The sequence below is a fragment of the Trichosurus vulpecula genome, chromosome 6 (assembly GCF_011100635.1).
Source record: "Trichosurus vulpecula isolate mTriVul1 chromosome 6, mTriVul1.pri, whole genome shotgun sequence".
In the NCBI taxonomy this organism is placed as follows: domain Eukaryota; kingdom Metazoa; phylum Chordata; class Mammalia; order Diprotodontia; family Phalangeridae; genus Trichosurus; species Trichosurus vulpecula.
Window position 1 is genome coordinate 28,602,657 of NC_050578.1, and position 23,472 is coordinate 28,626,128.

Here is a 23,472-nt window from a genome sequence, read left to right on the forward strand (position 1 = left end):
TCAGAAACTATCAATACTGCAAAAGTAAAATGTTCAAAATCACTCATAGTCGGGTACAAGTGTCACCCCACACTTTCAAGATGTCCAAGATGCTAAAAGATGGGAAAAGTAATTATTGAAAGGCTTGTGGGACAACAACACACATTAAATTCATTGCTGATGGAACACTGAATTGGTGAAACTCTTCTAGATACAGTTGGGACTTAGGTAGTAAAAGGTACCAAGTTATTCATACTCAATGGGCCCACTGTTGGGATTGTACCCCAAGATTAATGGCAACAAGAAAATAACCATTAGTTCAAGAATACTACTAGTAGGATTATTTGTGAGAACAAAAAGCTGGAAAAATTATATTCCCTCAAATTGTGGAATGGCTTAAGAAATTATGGTAATGAATGGAATGGAATATTAATGTAGCATGAAGAATAATGTCTATGAGGAATTGGGAGAAACATGGAAAAGACATATGTGAAATGAAGCATAATAAAATAAGAGTTAGAGCCAAAAGAACACCATACGCCGTGTAAGTGAAACCAGCAACAAAATACAGTAAAATATAATCGTCAGTGTTAGTACCCTACCCTCAAAATTAAAGGTAATTAATTAGCATACTCTTCAAATTCTTTTTATAGTCAATTACATTCTACTAGAAGGCTATTACACAGGAGAATGGTGACCAGGAGATGGAATTTTGGTCTAGATCAGGAATTATTAACCAGTAGCCTGGGAACTTTAGGGGAAAACACTTTTTGTAACTGTATTTCAAAATAATTGATGTCCTTTGTAATCCCATGTATTTTTACTTAGTATTACATTACTTATTATGTTACTTATTTTAACCTTAATTTCATTTTGCTTTATCAGGCTTCCAAAGAGTCCATGACACACAGAAAAATTATGATGCCCTGCTCTAAGCAGTCACAGGGAATAGGGAATACACTTTATAAGAAGGTTTATATGGGTGTTTGTTAAGAAGGAATTGCTACATCCAGACATAATACACCATTGACTTTAAAAAATTAATTATAGGTAAGACAGCCCAGTTCCTGAATCAGCAGATAAACCATTGTGGCAACATAGTATCATCAAATACACAATTCACTTTTTAAATATGTAAATTTGAAAAAGGATTCTTTGGGGGGGAGGGGTCAGCAAGCATCTTATTTATTTTTAAATAGATTTGATTTTTTTCAATTACATGTAAAGACAATTTTTAACATTAATTTTAAAAAAATGTTAATTCTAAATTTTCTCCCTCCTTCCCCTTCCTCCTCCCTGGTTATACATGTGCAATCATGCAAAATATATTACTGTATTAGTCATTAACCACAGACTTTTAAGGCACCGAATAATTTTTACTATTTTTCTTTAGCATACTGTCCATACGTTACCTCAGTGATGAACCATCCTTCATCAGCCACTAACGTCAGAGGAGACACAAATTTTCCTTTCTTGTAATGAAACCTGGTGGGAATTGCCTCTTTCTCATAAACAGTCATGTGTTCCACCAGCTTCAGTTTGTTAGTTACCTACCAAGGAAACCAACGAGCTGGGTTAAATTGTGTTAAATTGTCCTTGGGTTTTAATGAACAAGTGAGGTCTTAAATTGGATGGTCTTAATCTTAGCTGGATCATCACAATCTGGCTAACGGTGCAAAGGACCAACCAAAGAAGATGTCATTTGTAAAGTCCATGAGAAAATTGTTTCTACCATTGGGCACAGAAGGCACAGTGGTGCTGAGGGAGCGAGGATTTCTCAACTGAAGTGTAAATACATTTGGAGGAGACAGTCTAGGACAGGGAAGAGGAAGGACTTTCTCATTTATTTGTATTAAGGTGCAGGTGACTTATGCACTCCTAATTGTACGTGTGTGTGCATGTGTGTGTTTGTATATGTGTGTATGTGTATATGTGTATATATACATATATGTGCACATATGTACTTATATAAACAGATATGAGTGGGTTTGTGTATGTCTGTGTGTGTGTGTGTATGCATGTATGTGTATATATACACACACATACACCAGGGCCTGTCTTAGCTCATTCAGTTGGTCTATACAAGAGTATATTATCCACACAATTGAAGACTTTAAGCAATTATGCTTTCTGCTTTGTAATTGTGTTGGTTAGAAAAAGGGCAGGTTATTAAGGTCTTTGAACACCAAAAACAGGATTTTGTATCTGATCCTGGAAGTGATATGGAGCCACTGGATTTTATTGAGTAGGGGAGTGATATGGTTTAGCCTGAACTTTAGGAAAATCACTTTGGTGGCTGAATGAAGGATAGATTGGAGTGGGGAGAGACCTGAAGCAGGCAGATTCATCAGCAGATCATTGCAATAACCTAGATGTAAGGTGATGAGGGCCTGTGCCAGTGTGGTGGCAAGGTCAGAGGTGAGAAAGGGGTTTACTTGAGAGATGTTACAAAGGCAAAATCAGCAGGTCAACAGATTGGATATGGAGAGGTGAGAGACAGTAAGGAGTCAAGGCTGTGATCCTGAAGACTGGGAAGATGATGTTGCCCTCTACAGTATTAGGGAAGGTAGAAATGGGAGGGACTTTGTGTGTGTGTGTGGGGGTGTGATGAGTTTTGTTTCAGACATATTGAGTTTAAGATATCTATTGAATATCCAGGTTGAGATGTCTGCAAGGCAGTAGGAGATGGGAGATTAGAAATCATCAGCATAGAGATGGTAATTAAATCCATGGGAACTGATAAGATCACCAAGTCGAGTAGTATAGAGGGAGAAGAGCAGAGGGCCAAGGATGCAACCCTGTGAGACATGTCTGGTTAGAGGGTGTGATGAGGATCCAGCAAAGAAGGCTGAGAAGGAGTGGTCAGATAGGTAGGAGGAGAATCACCCCAAAACCTATTCAGCGCTTAGCACAGTGCCTGGCATGTACCTGATGTTTAATCAGTGTTTGTTGTCTGATTAATTAAACTCCCACTATGTTCCAAGCCCAGCACTAGAAATTGCTGATACAAGTACAAGTGAGGCATTCCTTGCCCTGAGAGAGCTTGTGTTCTAACAGGAGGCTACAACACATATGGGAAAATGGTGACCAGAGAAGAGAATTTTGGTCTAGGCAGTCACAAGTACTGTGGATGGAGATCTCTGCCCATGGTGGGGATAGGGAAGAAATAAAAAGAATTCATAGCATACATCTTCATATAAAAATCTCTGTTGGGAAAACTGCAGAAAATTTAATAAAACTCCCATAAGAGGGGTTTTATTTTCCAGCTTTTATCAAATAACTTCAATTTAAGTAGAAATTCCTCTTTGACTAAACTGGATGTTTTTAGCATACAGTCCCTGGGTTTTCCTAGATACCCAACATAAAATTCTGTCTCATAAACTCTTGAACTTGTAACTTTTTATGTGTGGAAGACAATGCCTTTTGGCAAAGGTGCCCAACTTGGTTTTGGATTGAGGTTTATTTATGAATATCTTTGCTTCTATCATTGACTTTTCAAGGGAGTCATTAAATCCTCCTTATGCTCTCTGCGTTTATGGTGGTCTCTGTCTACCAGGATTGAGGCTTTTTTCCTTGTTGAAATGAAGTTCATAAGATGTGCCAATAGTGTTTAAAGTTTTAAAGTGTGTTTTATGATAAGCAATGGTTTTGAGCAACTGCCTGACCCATTTCTAAGAGAAATTGACTTTGCAGCAAGAGGTAGAGAGGTTGGTAGCAAAGGCCTCATGTCATTTGGTATAAATGTACTTGTGTCTGAAGCAAAATCTAAGGAATGGCCAACTCATTTCTTCCATCTTTGTCTTGGTACACACTGTGGCCCACAAGAAGGTAGGGAATTGTGTGCCTGTGACTTTGCCCCAGCCAGAACATGTTTGGAGCATTGTGTTTATCACTGGGCACCACATCTTCAGAAGAGCATGGAAAAACTTTAGAGCTTCAAGAGGAAGAAGACCAGAAAGATGAGGCCTGCTAATAATGATAAGAACAATATTAATAATAATAATAATATGATGATGATGATGGAGGAGGATGAGGATCAGAAGGAGGAGGAGGAAGAAACAAGGAGAACAAGGAGGAGAAGAAGCATTTGTACAGTGCTCTGAAGTTTGCAAAAAGCTTTACAAATTTTATCTTATTTGATCTTCATAACAACTCTGAAAGGTAGGTAGGAAACTGAGTCAAGCAGAAGTGAAGGGTCACACAGCTAATAAGTGATTGAGGCTGGATTTGAAGCAAGGTCTTCCTAATTTCTGTTCCCACACTTCACTGTTCACACGTCCTGCTGTGCAATCTAGGTGCCTCTATAAGGATCAATTAGAAAACTGAGGAGTACTGTCTTGGAAGACAGCATGTTCCCCCTCACTGGTGGGCTTCAAGCATAGTCTGGATGACAATTTGCCAAGGGTACTGTAAAGAGGATTCTTGTACAGTTTAGATAAGATGGTCTCTTCCAAATCTGAGTTTCTGGAGCTCTATATGGTTATCCCAAAATATCCCATTGGTGGCTGCAATGATTATACTAGTCTGTTTTCTATATGTGGAAATGTCCCAAGACTGGCAGCTGCAGTACGTGAAAAGGGTAAGACCCATGGGGGCAGCCAATGGTGCATTGATCCACTTATAAATGGGTAGGTAGTCAGTCCAATAATCCAATGCATCTGTGATCACATCAGTGTGCTTACTCCCTCCACCAAAAGAGATCCCAACCTATCTATGCCTACCCACTCAGGGTGACACCTATTCCTGTTGTCCCATAAATCTTCCTTCCTTCCATTCTCTGAGACCCAATGGAGCAAACAGGATATCCATTAGTTGTGATTTGGTCTCATCATGGTCGTACATTCTTTTCTAGTCTTTATGGTTTATCCTTCATTTTTAAGGAGGAACAATGACATCACAGGTGATGTCTTGACTTGCTTGTGAATTGGGGCAAACTGAGGCAAAATTGCACAAAGTCATCAGTCTCACTCTTCCAAAATCATCAAGTCCAGTAGCAGGACAAAAGTCCAAGATGACTGACAATGACCCCAAGATACAGTGGATGATCTTGGTGTCTTTGATATCTGACCAAGCTCTAAGCACTCCACATCACCTGCTTCAGTGACCTTCGTGGCCATTTGAATGAATTGTTCTTATTTGTAAATTCTGCTGGGCAAGTTTTCACCTGCTTTAGGTGGACATCTCCCTAACTGACCAATGGTTTGTATGCCTGTTGGTTACCTTTCACCTGGTGTAGCCTCTCTGCTGAAATAGTTTACTGGAGTGTAGCTGTTGTACATGCTGCAGCTTCTTGGAGCCACAGGTGAGAGTGGGTGCCAGGAGGACACCAAAATTCCTCCAGTAACATCCTTTATACCACTTTCCAAATGAGATGACAAAACTCTAAAATGCCTTTCTCTGGTTGGTGGTGGGGCGGGGGGGACTATTATTCAACTGCTGACATAAAATTAGTTAGCCTTGTAAGTGAGTCCATTCTTTCTCAGTATTTTTAAACCAGTTAAAATAAGTGGATTGATAAAAGAAGCAGAGCATTACAGAATTGTAGATAGTAACTCCATCAAGAAGCAATTTGTATGTCTAGCCCACAGAATCATAGGATCTCAAAATTCAAACAGGCCTCAAAGATTATTTAGTCTTATCTGCACCCTGTAACAGGGATCCCTTCTACAATATCCTGGACAAGTGGTCATCCAAGCACTACTTAAAGACCTCCCTCAGCTCAATATCACCTCCCAAGGGAGCCTATGCCACTTCTAGATGGCTCTAATTGTTAGGAAGATTTTCTTCATATTTAATCAAAATTTGTCTCCCTCCAACTTTCATCCATTGTTTCTTGTTCTGCCCTTTCCAAACTAAAAAAAGTCTAATCTGTCTTTTATATACTTTAAAGTAGTTTTCATGCCCCCTTTTTGCTTTGCACAAATCTTTGCTGATGCATGTGTATGTGTACCTGTGTGCATGTATGTATATGTAGGTGTGTATATGTATACACATATGTGTATGTGTGAATATATATAGATGGGTGTATATGTATGTGTATATGTTGGATATATTGGATAAGCAGAATATCCCGACTTCCTATAGCAACCCACAAAAAAATGGGCTGGTTTGACAATGTTATACCAGTGCTGAGTAAAGCATGAAGCTAACTCAAATGCCTCCTCTTCATTATCCAGACAGTGATGCAGCTTGAAGGCTAATGCCTGGGATATAACCCTCCTGTGTCCATCTGCCCCCAAATACTTTGCTATCAGACATAATGAGAGTTAAGTAGTAAAAGGGAATCCCCGTGTAACCCTTCCCCCCTGCCACCGATATAATACTTCTTGCCTCTGAATGTTTCCCAGGCACTGGCCAAAGGCTCACAACAGGACCCCGGTCCTTCATTTGCAGCAGATCAGTCAGGTTGATGTGTTCCTTCAGCTCAATCACTTTGTCCATCCAGAAAATGTCAGTCATTCCATGATCCGAGAAGAGAATGATATTTAGGGCATCTTGCAGCCCCCTCTCCTGTTGAATTGATGGAGACAATCAGAAGAGAAAGACCTTCTCCCTCCATGAATCTCTGTAAGATTTTTTTAAACTGCAAATTAAAAGAGAAAGGCCATCTATCTTAATTTTCACTTTAGTAGTCTACTGATTTGCAGGAGACAAAGAATAAATTGTTTGTTCTAAAAGGTTTTCCAAAGTATAAATTCTGGGGTATTATTAGTCTATGTCATTCATTGTCTCTAAAAACCAACCAAACAAGGTTACTTGTTGATTCACAGCTCAAAATCACTGATGTGTATAATATGGAAGCACAGATCTGAGGTCAATTACTTTAAACAAGTGGTTCTCAAGGTGTGGTCCAAGGACCCTCAGAGGTTCCTAAGATGCTTTCAGGAATTCTGAGAGATCAGAATTATTTTCATAATAATGCTGACATCTTAACTTCTAAAATAGTAAACACTGATAGGTATAGCCCATACAAAATCTCTTTGGGGTCCTCAATCATGTTTGAGTATAAAATGAACATGACTAATGTGGAAATATGTTTTGCATGACTACACGTGTATAACCTATATCAAATTGCTTGCCTTCTCAATGAGTGGGGAAAAGGGAGGAAGAGAGAGAATTTGGAATCAAGATTAAAAAAATGAATGTTAAAATTTTTACATGTAATCAGAAAAAATAAAATATTTAAGAATTTTTAAAAATAGGTAAAAATCTCCATGTGGTGTATTGGGGAAAAAGGAGTATAAAATGATCTTTAGACCAAAAAGTTTGAGAAGCTCTTCCTGATCCTCCTTAATACTAGCACCTTCCTTCTATTGATTATCTCTTATTTATCCAATATATGTACAACATATACACAACATGTACACATACATATACACATATACATTCACACATATACATATGTGTATATACACACCCACATACATACACGTGCATATACATATACATATGTGCATGCATGCTTGTAAACACACATTGTACATGGTTGTTTCCCCCATTAGACTGTGATCCTGGAGAATGTCTTTTGCCCTTTTTAAAAAAATATCCCCAGCACTTAGCACCGAGCCTGGTACATAGAAGGTTTATTTATAAACGCTTATTGACTGGCTTAGTGCTTTTTTTTCTTTTAAAAAAACTTTGAAATATCTCTTATCTCATCAAAGAGCTTTGACATGTCAACGAACCAGTGTGGCAGAATATGCAGATGTCATTATCCCAGATTTATAGTTGCAGAAACGAGGCATATGTAAAGGGTGTAAGGGTGTTGCTCTAAAGTCACATAGCCAGTGAATGATGGAGTTGGGAAGAGATGTCATGTCTATTGATTCCCAGTCCTGTGAGCTTCCTGCTAGACTAGACCAACCCAGTTGCCCAGAATAGTGGGTTTCTGGAGACCTGAACCAGGTCTCTCAGTGAAGTCTTAGGATAATGTAGCTCAAGCTCATGTCAATATTGTGGCAATGACTGGATATCAACAGACTTTTGCTTCCTGGAGTTTCATACTGTGAATGAAGGAAAGAAAACCATCAAAGGCCCGGTTGAGAGCTAGCATGCAACCCACTGGCATGCACATGCCGGCTTTTGTTGCTTTAACACTTACCTTGTAGGGAGCTAATAATGAGAAGGACTGTCTTGAAGGAACGGGACAATCAAGAAGACAAAAGAAAGAGTAAGGAGAGAGAAAGGCAGGACAGCTGACACACATTTTTTCCCTTGCTTTAGGTCACCTGGATCCACTTGAGCATATGTTGTAAGATGGTATCCACAGCTCTAAGGGCATTTTTCCTCTGAGTCGATGAAGGACCATAATGATGCCCTTCTACATCAATGCGTTCATAATAGATAGCAGCCAGATCTGTTTTACCACTCCTAGAGTTGCAACAGAAAGAGAAAGGTGAAGCTCCTATGTATTTAATTTTTTATCATTTATTTCTTTAGGGTGGACTAGTGCCTTTAAATATCTATTCAAGTTTTTGGATGCCTTTTCTTGGTGTGGAGGGCATTCTGGGTCCCCACTCACTAAGCTAATGGACCACAGTCTCTGGCACAATTCGCCAAACTGAAAATTTTCAAATATGGACACAAACTGTCATCAGAGGAGAACTGGCCCACTAGCTAAGGCTGTAGGGGCTCAGCGAGAGAGGGGTGGGTCACAGCAATTTATGAAGCTCTCTCCTGAGGCATTAATAGTTGATATCTGCATCTGAGGAGAGAGAAAGTTGCTGACAGCAGTGAATCATAGCTATTTTAAAAATAAACACTGCTAAAATATATTCTGTACGATAAGGTTAAAAATGATAACCTCAATCATACTACCCCCCTCCAAATAGAGAGGTGATGGAATCACAGTGCACATTAAGACATTTCTTTTTTTGGACACGGCCAATTTAAGGATTTATTTTGCTTGTAGTAGGCTTTGTTTTTCTTGCTTTCTTAATGGGGTAGGGAGGAGGGCAAAATAGGAGGGAGAGAATGTAGCCCCGAAAACAAAATAAAACTGAATTTTAAAAAATGATATCTTTAAATAAATTGGATAGAATACTGGAGTCTGCAAAAAGCCTTCATTAAAATCAGGCTTCAGACACTTACTAGCTGTATGACCCTGGACAAGTCAGGTCTGCCTCAATTTCCTCAAATGTAAAATGGGGATAATAATAGCACCTACCTCCTAGATTCTCAGAGAATGAGAATCAAATGAGATAACATTGGTAAAGTGCTTAGCAAAGTACCTGGCATTTAGTAGGTCCTTAATAAATGCTTATTCTCTACCTCATCACCCCCTACTTCCTGACTCAAAGTCCCTCTCTTTATCCAATCCACTATCCATTAGAGCTACTTCTGAGGCATCAGATTCCTCCATTGTAAACAAAGGGAATTGGGGTAGGCAGCCTCTCAGTCCTTTCTAGCTCAACAACTATGATCCTATGATCTCTACAATCCAGAAAAATCTCAATATGCAAGCACTCATGTCTAATTGGCTACTGTTTATTCATTGCTGGACTTTAGGGGGCAGGACTGGGGTATGGGTGAGGGTAGAGTCTCTGAATTAACCATCAGGAAGCTTTTGCATTGCATTCCTTGGCTTCTCTCAAACTGTGTTCTCTAGAACCTTTGAGTCATCTGGAGGATGAAATGGGAATGGACATTAAGTATATGGAGTAAACTCACACACTTTGTTTTCTGTTGGTTCCCACTGGCCAAGTTCTAGGCCAGGAGCATCTGTAGGGCATATGGTGGAGCCTGGCTAGTAGGGCCTGGGAAGTTACGCCAAGCTGTATAAGGATCCAGCTGGAAGTGAGAGCTGAGCTAAGCTGGGCAAACCCATCTGGGCCTTCCATCTGCACCTGGACTGTTCAGATTCAGCAATATCAGGGCTGCTACCAGGGGTTCTTCTCCCTCCCTCCAAATACTCTTCCAAAATATTTCCTTCCACAAGGTATCATTAGGGTACCCTCATAAGCGAACCAGACAGCTTAGATTCCCCAGGGCTGAGTGCCCTGATTTCAAATATTCTATCCCATTTGCACATCAGAAAAAAAGGTCCTTTGTCCAACCAAGTTTCCTGATTGTAGAGTCGTAGATTTAGAGCTGAAAGTGAGTTGAGAGGCCATCTCGTCTGACCCCTTCATTTCATAGATGAGAAATTCAAGGCCTACAGAGGTTAAGTGACTTGTTACTCAATAAACATTTACTAAGCACCTACTATGTGCCTGGCACTGTGCTAAGCACTAGAAATACAAAGGCAAGACTTGGAAAAGACAACAGGGGATTCATTGTACTGAAGGTCATTCTTTTGTAAGCAGGTTGGAGGAGCTTGAATATTTAATGGAATATATGTATATGTTTTATACACACACAATATATATTAAAGCAAGTTCATGGAAGTGAGTATGAGAAATTCATAGGAATAAGGGAAAACTTGTATGAACTGATGCAGAGCAAACTATTACATTAATGCAATTGAGAGAAATTATAACTTTTTAAAAAACTGCTGTTGATATCTTTTGTTTTTTATACCACTTACATTTCCCGTTATATTCCTCTCCCTTCCCCCTCCCCAGACTAAAGGGACCTCCTTTATAATTAAGAATAAGAGGAAGAGAAAACCAATGTATGGGAAAAGTCAGACATTATAGATAATGTTCCACACCCAAAATCCCTAACCTTTACAAAGAAATTTGATGAGTTGTCTTCTCTTTTTTCCCATGGCCTCAGTCATGTTAATTTGGGAGCATTTCATTAAAGAATGATAGACAAGCTGAATGCTAAGGAATTGAAATTACTGAAGGGAGCCCTGGAGAAGCTAGCTCCCCTTTTTTTTTGTTGGTGACTGGGGAGACCATGAGTATGGAATGCAGCATATCCTATCAGACAGCTACTGTGGAAATTGATTTTGCTTAAATATTTTGTTACAAAGGAAGGCTCATTTGGTGCTAGAGCAGAGAAGTATCTGGAAATGAATTTGACATAAAAACAGGAAGACTCAATAACATTCTTAAAAGTAAAACAAAATTAGGCTTACACATTGTTTTGCCAAAAAAGGTCTTCTGATGACTCCTCAAACCATGGAGGCATGGGTTCTTGAGGGCTATTCTAGTAAAGTACAGACTTTGAGAAGATCTACCAAGCTGAATAGTCTTTGAGTAGAGGGTCTGGGAATGAGTAGCATGGGTAATTATGTGGGAATGACATAGCAAAGAGACTTGCCAACAGAGGACTAGTCAACACATCATGAATTCTTTGACCACAACAACTCATTAAAATGTCTGCTGAGATAAGAAGGGGTTTAGATCCTCATTAGTGGACAGCATCCACCCTGACAAAACTAGGTGTTCTTGAAGTGTTGAAATATGCTGTTTAGTGCTTCTAGTGATAGGCATTTATGAAATAATTTGCAAAGGTTTTTCCCCATGGTTCCATGGAAGTTGTGTCTAAAGAGAAAGTTCATCTGTCCTTGGTCTAGATCAATAGCAGGTGCCTAGAAAGAATAGATGTCAGTGTGCCAATCTTGAGTTTGTCAGTTGATCAGTGATAAGTGAATCAATCAGCATTTAAGTTTCTACCATGCATCAGGACTGTTTGAGGTGGAGGGGAAGCCACCTTACATTTTAGCAGGAGAGAACATCTGCATGGTGATCAGCAAGCATTTATTAGACTCTTAATGTGTGCCAGGCACTGGTCTTGCTATTCCTCCATACTTGAAGTGCTCTCCTTCCTCGTTTCTGCCTTCCAGTTTCCCTGACTTACATCAAGTCCCTGCCAAAATCCTGCCTTCTACCTGATTTCCCTTAATTCTAATGTCTTGCCTCTGTTGTTTATCTCCAATCTATTATACACACACATCTTATTTGTCCACAGTTGTTTTCATGCTGTCTCCCCCATTAGACTGTGGGCTCCCTGTCTTTTGCCTTTCTTTGTATCCCCAGGGCCTGGCACATAGTAGGCACTTGCCCAAAGTCACATATGTCATAAAAGTAAGAGTTCAGTTTAAGCTACCTTCTCATTTCAGATTTTAAATCTGTGAAGTGGAGTGAGAAGAGGATGACCAATGAGCCCAGTCCTTAGAAGTGTTGACACACAGGTCCTGCCCAAATGAGTTCAACCCAAGCCTTCTTTCAGTCAAAGAAAAACAAGGTTTGTTAAAACACCATCCAAGGCATGTGTGATTCTAAAAATCCTCCATATTGGCCAGACTCAGGAATCTCAGCATTTGTGATGCTGGTATTGACAAGCAGGCTAGGTTGAATCTGAGCACTTTAATGGTAATGAGATGGATCTTATATACAGAAAGACTGTGGGAAGGATCTAGGATTATCCAAGTAGTCTGGGGTGACTGGAGAAGCAAGAAGGCCATGGCTTGTTAATGCCTTTTGAATGTATTCTTGGTTCCAGCTCTGCAGTGAGTGTCCTCTGCTGATGTAATTCCCATGTGGACTTCTCCTGACTGGCTGTTTTTGAATGAGAAGACAAGGACTGCTGTAAGCCTCCTGGTGGGTATGGAGCTTTTGTGCCTCAATTTCCCCAACCAGGCTGCTGCCATGTTGCGTGTGAATGCATGGCCTTTTTGTATCTTCCATCTTTATTATATCTATTCTTTCCTGCCTTGTGAAATGGAGAATACAGGGCTACATCTTTAGGAGTGCCAAAAGATCAGGAAAGAGGGTCACCCAAAATGTCTAGGAGTTAGAGTTTGTGGTCCACCAACACAGGTACTGGGACCCAGCCCAGTAGTGGACTGACCCTGAAACCAAGATGCTAGATCCTGCAAGAAGGGACTCATTTATTGGCTTTGCTACATTCAGAAGTGAACTCATTAAGTGGTATACAGTTATCCTTCCCACATCATGGGGGTTAGGGGTGTGGCACCCCCTCGAACTAGAAAACTCTTTAACCCTCCCTTCATACCAGAGAAGAGGTCTGAATTATTATGGTATTAAAAGATAAAATATGATGATATTATACAATACTATACACATATATTATGCATTTCTGGGTTTCTAAGTTTTTTCTGTAATCTGCTATATAATTATATATAGATTTAGATTCTATAGTCATAGTCACAGATAGACACACAGAGAAATAGATAGATAGACGATAGACAGATAGATAGATAGATAGATAGATAGATAGATAGATAGACAGACAGACAAATAAATGGATAGATGCATGGATAGATCGATAGATACACAGACAGACAGATAGATAGATAGACAGACAAATAAATGGATGGATGCATGGATGGATGGATGGATGGATGGATCGATAGATAGATAGATAGATGATAGATAGATAGATAGATAGATAGATAGATAGATATAGATTCTATGTCAGGAAAAACTTTCTGGCATAGTAGATAGAGCCCTACACTTGGAATCAGAAAGATCTGAGTTCAAATCCTGTTTCAGAAATTTAGTAGCTATGTGACCCTGTATAAGTTACTTAACTTCTCTCAATTGCAGAAAGGAAGAAATATTAGCATCTACCTCAAGGGTTAGTGTGAGGTTCAAATGAAATAACCTATGATCAATATTTTTCAAACTGGAAACAGGCTGTGATTATCAACACTTATCGATACCTATCAATACCAATGCTACATAATGTACCAAACAAAATCTGGCCCTTGAGATACCTTTGGAGTGCAAACGGTACAATAGCAAATAAACCACCTGAACGAACAAACAAATCTGGAGCAATTAGGTGGCTCAGTGGATAGAGCACCAGTCCTGAAGTCAAGAGGACCTGAATTCAAATCCAGCCTCAGACACTTACTAGCTGTGTGACACAAGACAAGTCACTTAACCCCAATTGCCTCAAAAAAAAAAAAATTCACAGTACTGGAACATGCTTCCTTCAAAAGTATTGGGTTTTCCTTCATTGGAAGTCAGTAAGCCAGGGCTGGATGGCCACTTGATTGATTAACTTCACAAGCAGTGGCCTTCTTATATAACTAAGACTACTGTGACTTTGAGGAAGCTCAGTGAAGTACTTCTGGTGGAATTCTAGAGCATTTAGTGTGATACATCCTGGTAATCTCTGAGCATTTTAACATGCACATACAACAGCCACTAACTCTCTGCCCACCCAGGCAACAGTCACAGGTTCATTGGGCAGCTTCATGACATGAAGCTCTCACTAAAAGATGCTCCAGAGCTGAGGTATCTGTGGCTCTCAAATGGTGTCTTTCTATATTTTTCTATTTGAATGTTCCTCCACTCACCAAGCAATTTGCAGAGGCCTAGGGGCTCTAGCCTGTTCAGAGTTAAGCAAAGTCATAGTCACCAGGTGTTTTTCACGTGAACCTGGATCATGTCACAACTCAGCTCATTTGTAACTGAATGGCAGTATTTGGAAAGATGGGTGCAAATGCCTGCAGATATGTTTCCTAGTTATTTATAGCCTTGAAGCCCAGGAGATCAACTCGGAACACGTGTGGCCATCATGAGCTAACTTTCCTGAGCTCCTCTGGTGCCTCCAGCCTTGCTTCCCAGGCTCCTGTTGGAATAGAAGGCTGCTGTTTGTACAAGGAGAGCTGGGCCCATCCTATCCACCAACAAATTTGCTATCAATTTAGGAGATGACTCTTGGCCCTTAAAAACTCCTTAATTAGATAGATCATACCCCTTCTCTGATTCTGCTTCACCATAAGGAAAAGTCTCTAAAGTGCCTCGAGAAGCAGCAGGACACAGTGGAAATAACACCGAGTCTGGACTTGACGGGCCTGGGTTCAAATCCTGACTCTGATGCTTATCACCTCTATAACCTTGAGCAAGTCACTCAACCTCCATGGGCTTCTCAATGAGGGAGCGGCCTAGCTGACCTCTAAGGTGCATTCCATCTCTAGGTCTTTGATGCTTGGAAATTATACTATTGAAATATTTAGTAGTATGTTTTATAGTATCAAAAGCAAAGCACAACTAACCCACAGAGTAGTTGCCCATAAGGCGGAGAATAGTTCAGTGAGGTGGAATATATAAATGTAATAGAGTTTTATTACTTCCTGAGTTCATATGAGCAGGATACATTCTGGAAAATGTGAGAAGACGTATATGAACTGATGCAGAAGGAAGTAAGCAGAACCAAGAGCATAGTTCCTACAGCATACAACAAATTAGCATTGAAAGGCAACTGAACTCCATTTGATTGTAATACCCAATTCTGGTCTCAAAAAGCTGACAATGAAACACTCCTTTTCACCTCAGCAGAGTGGAGAGGGACCAAGGATAGAAATGGATGTCGTTCTGTCAATTAGTTTTGTTTAAATATGTTTCTTTGTTTCAAAGCAGGGATTCAAAGCCAGAATAGAAGAGAAATGTGTCAGTGTAAAAACAAAAGGCAACAATGAAACTCTTTTTTTACAAAAGGGAGGGAAAAAGTTAATTGGAAAGCAGGAAGAAGAGACTGAGGAAATTTATGAAAAGAGATTGAGGGAGTTTGTCCTTTCTCCTTCTACTTCTTTTCTTCCTTTATTCCCTTCCTTCATTCCTTGTTTCTTTCCTCTATTCCCTCCTTTCCTTCACTCCCTTTTTCATTCACTTCTCCCTCTCTCACTCCCTTTCTTCCTATCTCCCTCCCTCCCTCTCACCCTTCCTTGCTTTCCTCCCTTTTTATTCCTCCCTTCTTTCCTTTCCTTATTCCTCCCTCCTCCTTTCCTTCCTCCTTTTCCTTCTCCCAAATTTCCTCCTTTTCTTCCTTCTTTATCACATGTCCCTCCCTCCCTTCCTTCATTCCTCTCTCTTTTTCTTCCTCCCTCCCTTCCTTCTCCCTCTTTCCCTCCTTTTCTTCCTTTCCCTGTCTCTTCTTTCTCCCTCTCTTCCTCTCTCCTCCCTCGCTCCCTTCCTTCCTTCCTTCTTCCCTCCCTCTCTCCTTTCCTTCTCCCTCTTTTCCTCCTTTTCTTCCTTCTCTGTCACTTCTCCCTCCCTCCCTCCCTTCCTTCCTTCCGCTTCCTTTCCTTGTTACTTTTCCTGCATACTTTCCCTTCTCTCCTTCCCTTCCCAATGCCTCTCTTACTTTTTGTATGTGTCTAGAGCAAGTAAAGAGACCTCTTTCTTCCCCAGACTCTTATTCCTCCTTCCTTGGAGAAAGTGGGGATGGGTAAAGGGATCTGAAAACAGGCAGTGGCTCCCCTGTGACCTGTGTGAAGAACCATTTCATAGTCTTGAGTTTCCTTTTATTGGCATTAGCAGCTGCTGAAGCTCTGGGGCCCTGGATGAATGAGCTTTTGATAAGCTTTTCAGTATTCTGGAGCTTGACAAAAGAACAGCTTGCAGGACCCATATTTCCATAGCGCCATCATTCCTTGACCAGACCTTTTGTGATGCTGTATGTCTGCTGGGACGAGACTAGAAGCCAACTGCCTGGATCATTTCCAGCCAGCTTAGTCAGCCAGACCTAGCAGCAGTGAAGTGTATGATGACAGCCTCTCTCCTCCAGCCCCCCGCCCTGTACCAATAATGTGCTGATTGATGCTCATTTCTCCAGGACAGCTTGGGGTGTGGGCCCAAGGGGCTGCCTTAGGAATTCTGGGATGGCGGGCCTGGTGCTGATGTTGAGGCATGGTATGCAGAGCCCAAGCAGCAGGAGGACTCCTTCATAAATGCTGATTGTTCAAGGCTGTTACAACATACTTTTCAAGTCTGTCTGAGAAGTCCACAGCAAAGGCTAGTGAAAGGCAGGGTGCTTGATAGGAGAGATGGCATTGTCTGGTGGAAAGAAGGCTGCACCTGGGATCAGGAGATGGATCAGAGGAGACCTATGGTTTGAATGCTTCGTGACCATGGGCAGGGCATTTAACCTTTCCAAGCCCCAGTGGCCTAGCCTGTAAAATGACCGTGATAATGCCTGTAGTACCAGCTTCATGGGTAGTTGTAAAGAAAGTAAATGATTCCTACCAGTCAGTTATGTGCTGGTATGAAATTGAGTTTACACAAAATTCTAGAATGTAAGGTGAAGGAGATTGATGGTGAAATCTAGGAACGAATGCAGGGAATCCCGAGATTCAGTTGGATTTCATCAAGAGCAGGTCATGTCATGTCAGATAAACCTTATTTTCTTCTTTGACAGAGTCTGGTAAGACTGATGAGTCAGAGTAGTCACATACACATACACACACATTGGTATATGTATGCTCATATTATGTGTGTGTGTGCATGTGTATGTGTATGTATATATATACATACATATATACATATATACATATACATATGTATATACATATATACATATACATATACATACGTATATACATATATACATGCGTGTTTTCTCTGGGTATACTGTTATTGTTTGGTTGTTTCTCAGTTGTGACTCCTCATGGCCCCATTTGGGGTTTTCTTTGCAAAGATACTAAAATGATTTGCCATTTCTTTCTCCAGCTTATTTTCCAGGTAAAGAAACTGAGGTAAACAGTTAAGTGACTTGCCCAGGGTCACACAGCTAATGATGAGTTTTCCTCTCTCTAGGCCTGGCACTCTATTTACTGTGCCAACTATTAGCACCTAGGTATATCACATTTGTGAAATTATTGGCTAAATTTTAGGTAACCTACATATACGAGTATGTATAAAATTTATATATAATATATGCAATTTTAAAATATATGTATATATATTATTACATGCATATATGTGCATACACATACATGCCTCCTTCCTTAGAGAGGTAGGGTACTATGAATGCAGAATAATGTATGTAATATCAGGTTAGGTTAATGTGTTAGTTGGTTTCACCTAAATGTTTACAGAAAGGTAGGTAGGTAGGTAGATAGATAGATAGATAGATAGATAGATAGATAGAAAAATCTAGAAAGAAAGAAAGAAAGAAAGAAAGAAAGAAAGAAAGAAAGAAAGAAAGAAAGAAAGAAAGAAGGAAAGAAAAAGAGATGTGTGTGTATACTTTAGCAAAGGATTGCACATTTACAAATTACCTAATGATCTCCCTGACTCTATATCTCTGATTCTTCTGACCTCCCTTCTAGCCAGTAATAGACTTATCAGTCTGATAATTCTATCAAGATAGATCAAGTTATAACGACACAAAAACACAGAGACACACAAAATACATATACGGAAGACTTATGTGTGTATATGTGTAGATGTTGGTCCCTCTATCCCTCTGTCTCTCCCTCACTGCACATATGTAGCTAACCTATAGGAGCTTGTGAACAACTAACTGGCTGAGTGATGCACATGCAGATACCAGTTTGGGGAGCTAACCACTGTATCCCTTGCAGTTGGGGCAGCCCACACCTGCTGGTGTGGTTAGGGCAATTGTCAGTACTGAGTAAATGTATACATGAGAGGACCATGACATCAGGGAAATGATGACATGACATGAAGTTGATTTTGATTTGAGCGAAGGAGGGCTGTGCAAGGTCACCAGCCTCACTTTCTTCTCCAGAGCCATCTGAGGCCAGTGGCCTGATATTCAACAGGATGACCGGAGATGACCCAGGATGCAATGGGAGACCCTGGCCCTTTTAGGCTCAGGCCTTTTCATATACTCACCTGAGAGAAGAAGGGTGGGTCCAAGTCAAGATTTAGAGAAGTAAAAGCCAGATTTGGTCACAGAATGATAAAATTATAGATAAAGAGCTCCAGGGGACCTCAGAGGCCATCAGTAAATCAACAGTCGTCCCCTACAATGTGTCAGGGTTGGTTGCTAAGTGCTGGGCATACAAATACAACGTATAAAATAATGTCTCTTGGCAAAGGCCTCACATTCTAAGGAGGGAGAGTCAGGTGGACACGACAAAGACATATATAGAAGTCCATAGAAAATAAACACAATAAATATAAAACAAACACAAATAAATACAAAGAGTAAACACAAAAATATTCTTAGGCTCTACCCCAGAACTAATGTTGAACAAAAGTTCATATCTTGCCCAGAACCAGGCTTCCACCTCACCTCTGGGGAATTATGTCACCAAATTATGTCACTAGAGGCTACTGCCCCCTTTTCAAGATCTCCTTTTTATGTTGTCTTGCTTAATTAGAATGTAAGTTTTTTGAGCTAGGTGGTGTAATGGATAGAGCCCTGAGCTTATTGTCAGAAAGACTCATCATCCTGAGTTCAAATCTCACCTCAGCCATTTATTAGCTGTGTGACCCTGGGCAAGTCATTTTACACAGTTTGCCTTAGTTCCTCATCTGTAAAATGAGCTGGAAAAGGAAATGGCAAATGACTCCATTATCTTTGCCAAGAAAATCATAAAAGGGGTCATGAAGAGTCAGACATGACTGAAAAATCACTAAACGACCACAACAATCAAGTTTTTTGAGGGCAAGGATGATTTTGCTTGCTTATATTTATATCCTCAGCATTTAGCACAGTCCCTGCCGCATAGCAAACACTTAATAAATGCTCTATTATCTGTCTATCTATCTATCCTTTTATCCATCTGTTTCTCTACCTATCTAATCATCTATGATTCCCCTCATCCACCACTTTGATAACCCTAACAAAAATATATACATTCATACTATACATATATAGTACATATATATTCATATATATATGGCAAGGGGGGATAAAGAGAGAGAGGGGGAGAAGAGAGGCGGGGGAGAGAGAGAGGTTGCCTTGAGTTTAGCAAAGAATTTCACCAAATCTTTCCTGTTCTCCTTATGGACAGGATGGAGAGATGTGGGCCAGATAGTTCAGGATTTGGAACAGGCTGAATGGATGGACTCAAAGAATAGTCTTAAAGGTTCATTGTACCTGTAAAAGACGATGCCTATGAAAGTCCCCCAGGGATCTGTGCTATCTACTATAGGAATCAATAACTGCAAAATTTTTGAGGAGGGGTTTTAAAAACCACCTTCATGAGTACAAGTGAAGAAGGTATAGCTGAGCAATAAAACAATTGGGGAGGGGTAGTGTTGCATTTATTATATGTTCAATATGAGTCGACAGTATGATTGACTAATGTTACTGGTCTCCAAGAAAGGTAATAGATAATATCAAGTTATATTATACGAGTTATAGCATCCTGAGATGCCCTGGTCTGACCACATCAGAGTATTGTGATCAGTTATGAATCCCACATTTTATGAATGACATCTTTGGCTAGCTACAGGTTGGTAACAGAATTGCACTGGATCTGGTTCTTGAGAGCTGATTGTTAAAATTTCAGTGTGAGTGGTTATACTTCAGAAAGATTTAGATTTATTCAGTTGGGCTTGGTGGCAAAATTCTGAACAATGAGTAGAAGTTAACAAAGATATTCATTTAGGCTCAATAGAATTCTATAAATGTGAGTTAATAGTATTATTAATTAATAGTATTATTATTGCCATCCAAGGTTGTACAATTGTGATATCTAGTTAATATGATAAAATAATCTCCACTAATGTGTTAATGGAGAGGATTGCCCCTCCCTTCCCAAGCACCATGTGTCTGCAGCAAATGGGAGGGCAAAAAATATGCTTTCACAGGCAGAACTCCATGGTGTCTCTTGAATTGTATACTCGTGCATAAAATGATAAGTCTAATAACAACTCATTTCTATGAACACATCCCTTACAATAAACCTATGAGGTTGGTGGTAGGTGCTTATTATCATCCATAGCCATACAAATGAGGAAGCAGACTCAGGAAGTTGAGGGGCTTTCCCAGAGTCACCCAGCTGGGAATGGGGCAGAGTTGGGATTCGGACCCCTGTTCTCCTGACAGCCGGCCCAGTACTGTTTCTGCCGCACTACACTGCCTTGTGGGGCCAGTGTGGTGCTGGGCCTATGTGGAAACAAATAGCCAGAGCCGTCTGTGGAACACGTAAGGTCAGCTTTAGAGCTGAAAGGGTCTTTAGACATCATTGAGTCTAGCATTCTGATTTCATAAATGAGGAGAGTGAGGCCCAGAGGTGTAGTGATCGCCCAAGGTCACACAGGTGGCAAGAGGCAAAGCCAGGATTCAAACCCACTTCTTCTGCTTCTCATGATGCTTTCCCTTGTCTCTTGGACATTTACTGCCAAGGCTGGGTTCTATCCTCCTCATATCATAGAATACAGTGAGAAGGATAAGATCACTATTGCTCAGTCATTTCACTTGTGTCTGACTCTTTGTGACGCCATTTGGATACTGGATACTGGAGTGGTTTGCCATTTCCTTCTCCAGATCATTTTACAGATGAGGAAACTGAGGCAAACAGGGCAAAGTGACTTTCCCAGGGTTCCACAGCTAGTAAGTATCTGAGGCTGGATTTGAACTCATAAAGATGAGTCTTCCTGACTCTAGGCCCAGCGCTCTATCCACTGCATCACCTATAGCTGTCCTGATTGAATTACAGATCCCCAGAAACTTAGAGCCTAAAAGGGCTTTGCACATCATCTTGACTGACCGTTTTATCTGACAAATAAGTCTAATACAATTATTGTATAATACTAATATATATATATATATATATATATATATATATATATATAATAGCTTCGTTCTTAGACAGGCTGCTACATTCTGCACAGGCTAATCAGCCAACTCCACCAAGCCTGTCACTCGCCTTCTTTGTGAAGAGGAGAGAGCTCTTTTTGTGAGGGGCTTGGATGGCACAGCTGTGGGAAGCAGGTAGGCCATTCTCTCACAGAGTAACACAGCAGAGCAGAGAGCAGCTGTTGAAGGAAGCCAAGGGTGGAACTCAGCCAGCCGCCTGGGGGCCAGCTGCTTCCCATCATTTCCTGGTGGCAGTGATGGAAACCAGAGCAGCAGAACACAACATCAGAACATTCCCAGACACCCGGGATCTTGATGAGACTGGTCATCTCAGAGCCAGGGCAAGCTTCAAGAGACTACCAAAGACTGTCATCTATGCAACAGACAGGGACAAAGCCACAGAGAGCTTCAAACTCACTCGATTCGGGTAAACAAGCATTTATTAAGCAACCGCTGCATGCAGGGGTCACAGGAACACAGATTTAGAGCTCTGGAGGCCATTTAGTCCAACCTCATTTTATAGTTTAGGAAACTGAGGCCAACAAGAGTTAAGTGACTTGCCCTAGGTTGCGCAAGGTTGGGACTTGAACCCAGAATCTCTGACTGTAAAATCAGCCCTATTCCCATGGTTCCTGGTTCTTCTAGGGGAGGCAGGTTGGAGTAGGGAAGGGGTAGGGTAGTGTGAGGACTTACAAGTATAAAAATGAAAAGCATATCCTGTTGGGCCTCAACCCAGCATATGCTAAGAGAGCAGGTCCCCCTGTGGGGAGACCTATTGGATTTTGTGGCAGGTCAGGAATGTAAACCAGGGGTGTGTGACCTGGGTCTAGTCGGGAATAAATGGAGTTGAGACAATGGCATCCAGCCCTGGGCTCTGGCTTTGTTGCTTCCGTAAATGTGTAAGGCAATAAATTTGAGGCATTCCTTAACGAGAGACAGACAGACAGACAGAGACAAAGAGAGACAGAGACACAGAGAGAGAGAGAAACAGAGAGGGACAGAGAGAATAGACAGACAGAGAAAGAGAAAAACAGAGACAGAGAGACACAGAGAGGTGGAGAGAGAAGAGAAAGGGAGAAGAAAGAGACGGAGAGAGACAGACACACACATATATATATAGAGAGAGACAGAGACGGAGAGAAGGAGTGAGAGAGAGAAAGAGAGAGAGAGAAGGAGTGAGAGAGACGAAGAGAGAGAGAGAGCGAAGGAGAGAGAGAGAGAGAGAGAGAGAGAGAGAGAGAGAGAGAGAGAGAGAGAACTGTATTTTTTCAATCTACAAACTAAGTTTAATTTGACTGGGGAGAGATGCAAATATTCCGCCAGTTTGACTGGAAGAGTAGAATAATAACAACCCATGTCTACAGCCCGTTAAGATTTACCAGTTTCTTTCTTCACAATAACCAAGAGGTCATCATAATATCCCTCATTTTACAGATGAGAAAACTGAAACTGAGGGAAATGGAAGGACGCAGCCAATAAGTGGAAGAGGTAGGCTTAAACCCAAGATTTCTAGTTCCATCCCCACCAAGGGCTCTTTTCACAATACTGAGATCTCTTGGAACTTGTCCTTAAGGACTAGCCCTAAAGAACAGAGGATCTTAGCCCTTTGTGTGTCATGGACCACTCTCGCATTCTGGTGAAACCTATGGACCCCTTTTCAAAATAATTAATTTTTAAAATGTATAAAAATAAATATATAGATAACAAAGGAAACAGCTATACAAATATAGTTGTATATAATATGTACAAACTATAATATAATATAGTAGAAATTTAAAAATTCATGTACTCCAGGTTAAGAACTCCCATAGAAAGGATAAAAGCCTCATACTCTTTCCTGTTTCCCCTGACTCCCAGCTCTGTTTTGGGTTTTCTTGGCAAAAATACTGCAGTGGTTTGCCATTTCCTTCTCCAACTCATTTTACAGACAAAGAAACTGAGGCAAACAGGGTTAAGTGACTTACCCAGGATCACACAACTAGTAAGTGTCGGAGGTTAGATTTGAACTCAGGTCTTGCCTGACTCTAGGCCTGGCGCTTTTATCCACTGAACCGCCTGGTTACCCTTATG

General features: G+C 40.6%; 1 protein-coding gene across 1 annotated transcript in view; it reads right to left on the reverse strand.

Annotated features, from left to right (window-relative positions):
* Positions 1-23,472, reverse strand: part of ENPP6 (ectonucleotide pyrophosphatase/phosphodiesterase 6) — a 156,413-nt gene that overhangs the window by 37,187 nt on the left and 95,754 nt on the right. Inside the window, exons 4-6 of the mRNA XM_036764529.1 lie at positions 8,208-8,349; positions 6,310-6,489; positions 1,392-1,529 (exon numbers count right to left, since the gene is read on the reverse strand). Of these exons, the coding sequence (XP_036620424.1) occupies positions 1,392-1,529; positions 6,310-6,489; positions 8,208-8,349 (460 nt within the window). The remainder of the gene's footprint in view (positions 1-1,391; positions 1,530-6,309; positions 6,490-8,207; positions 8,350-23,472) is intronic.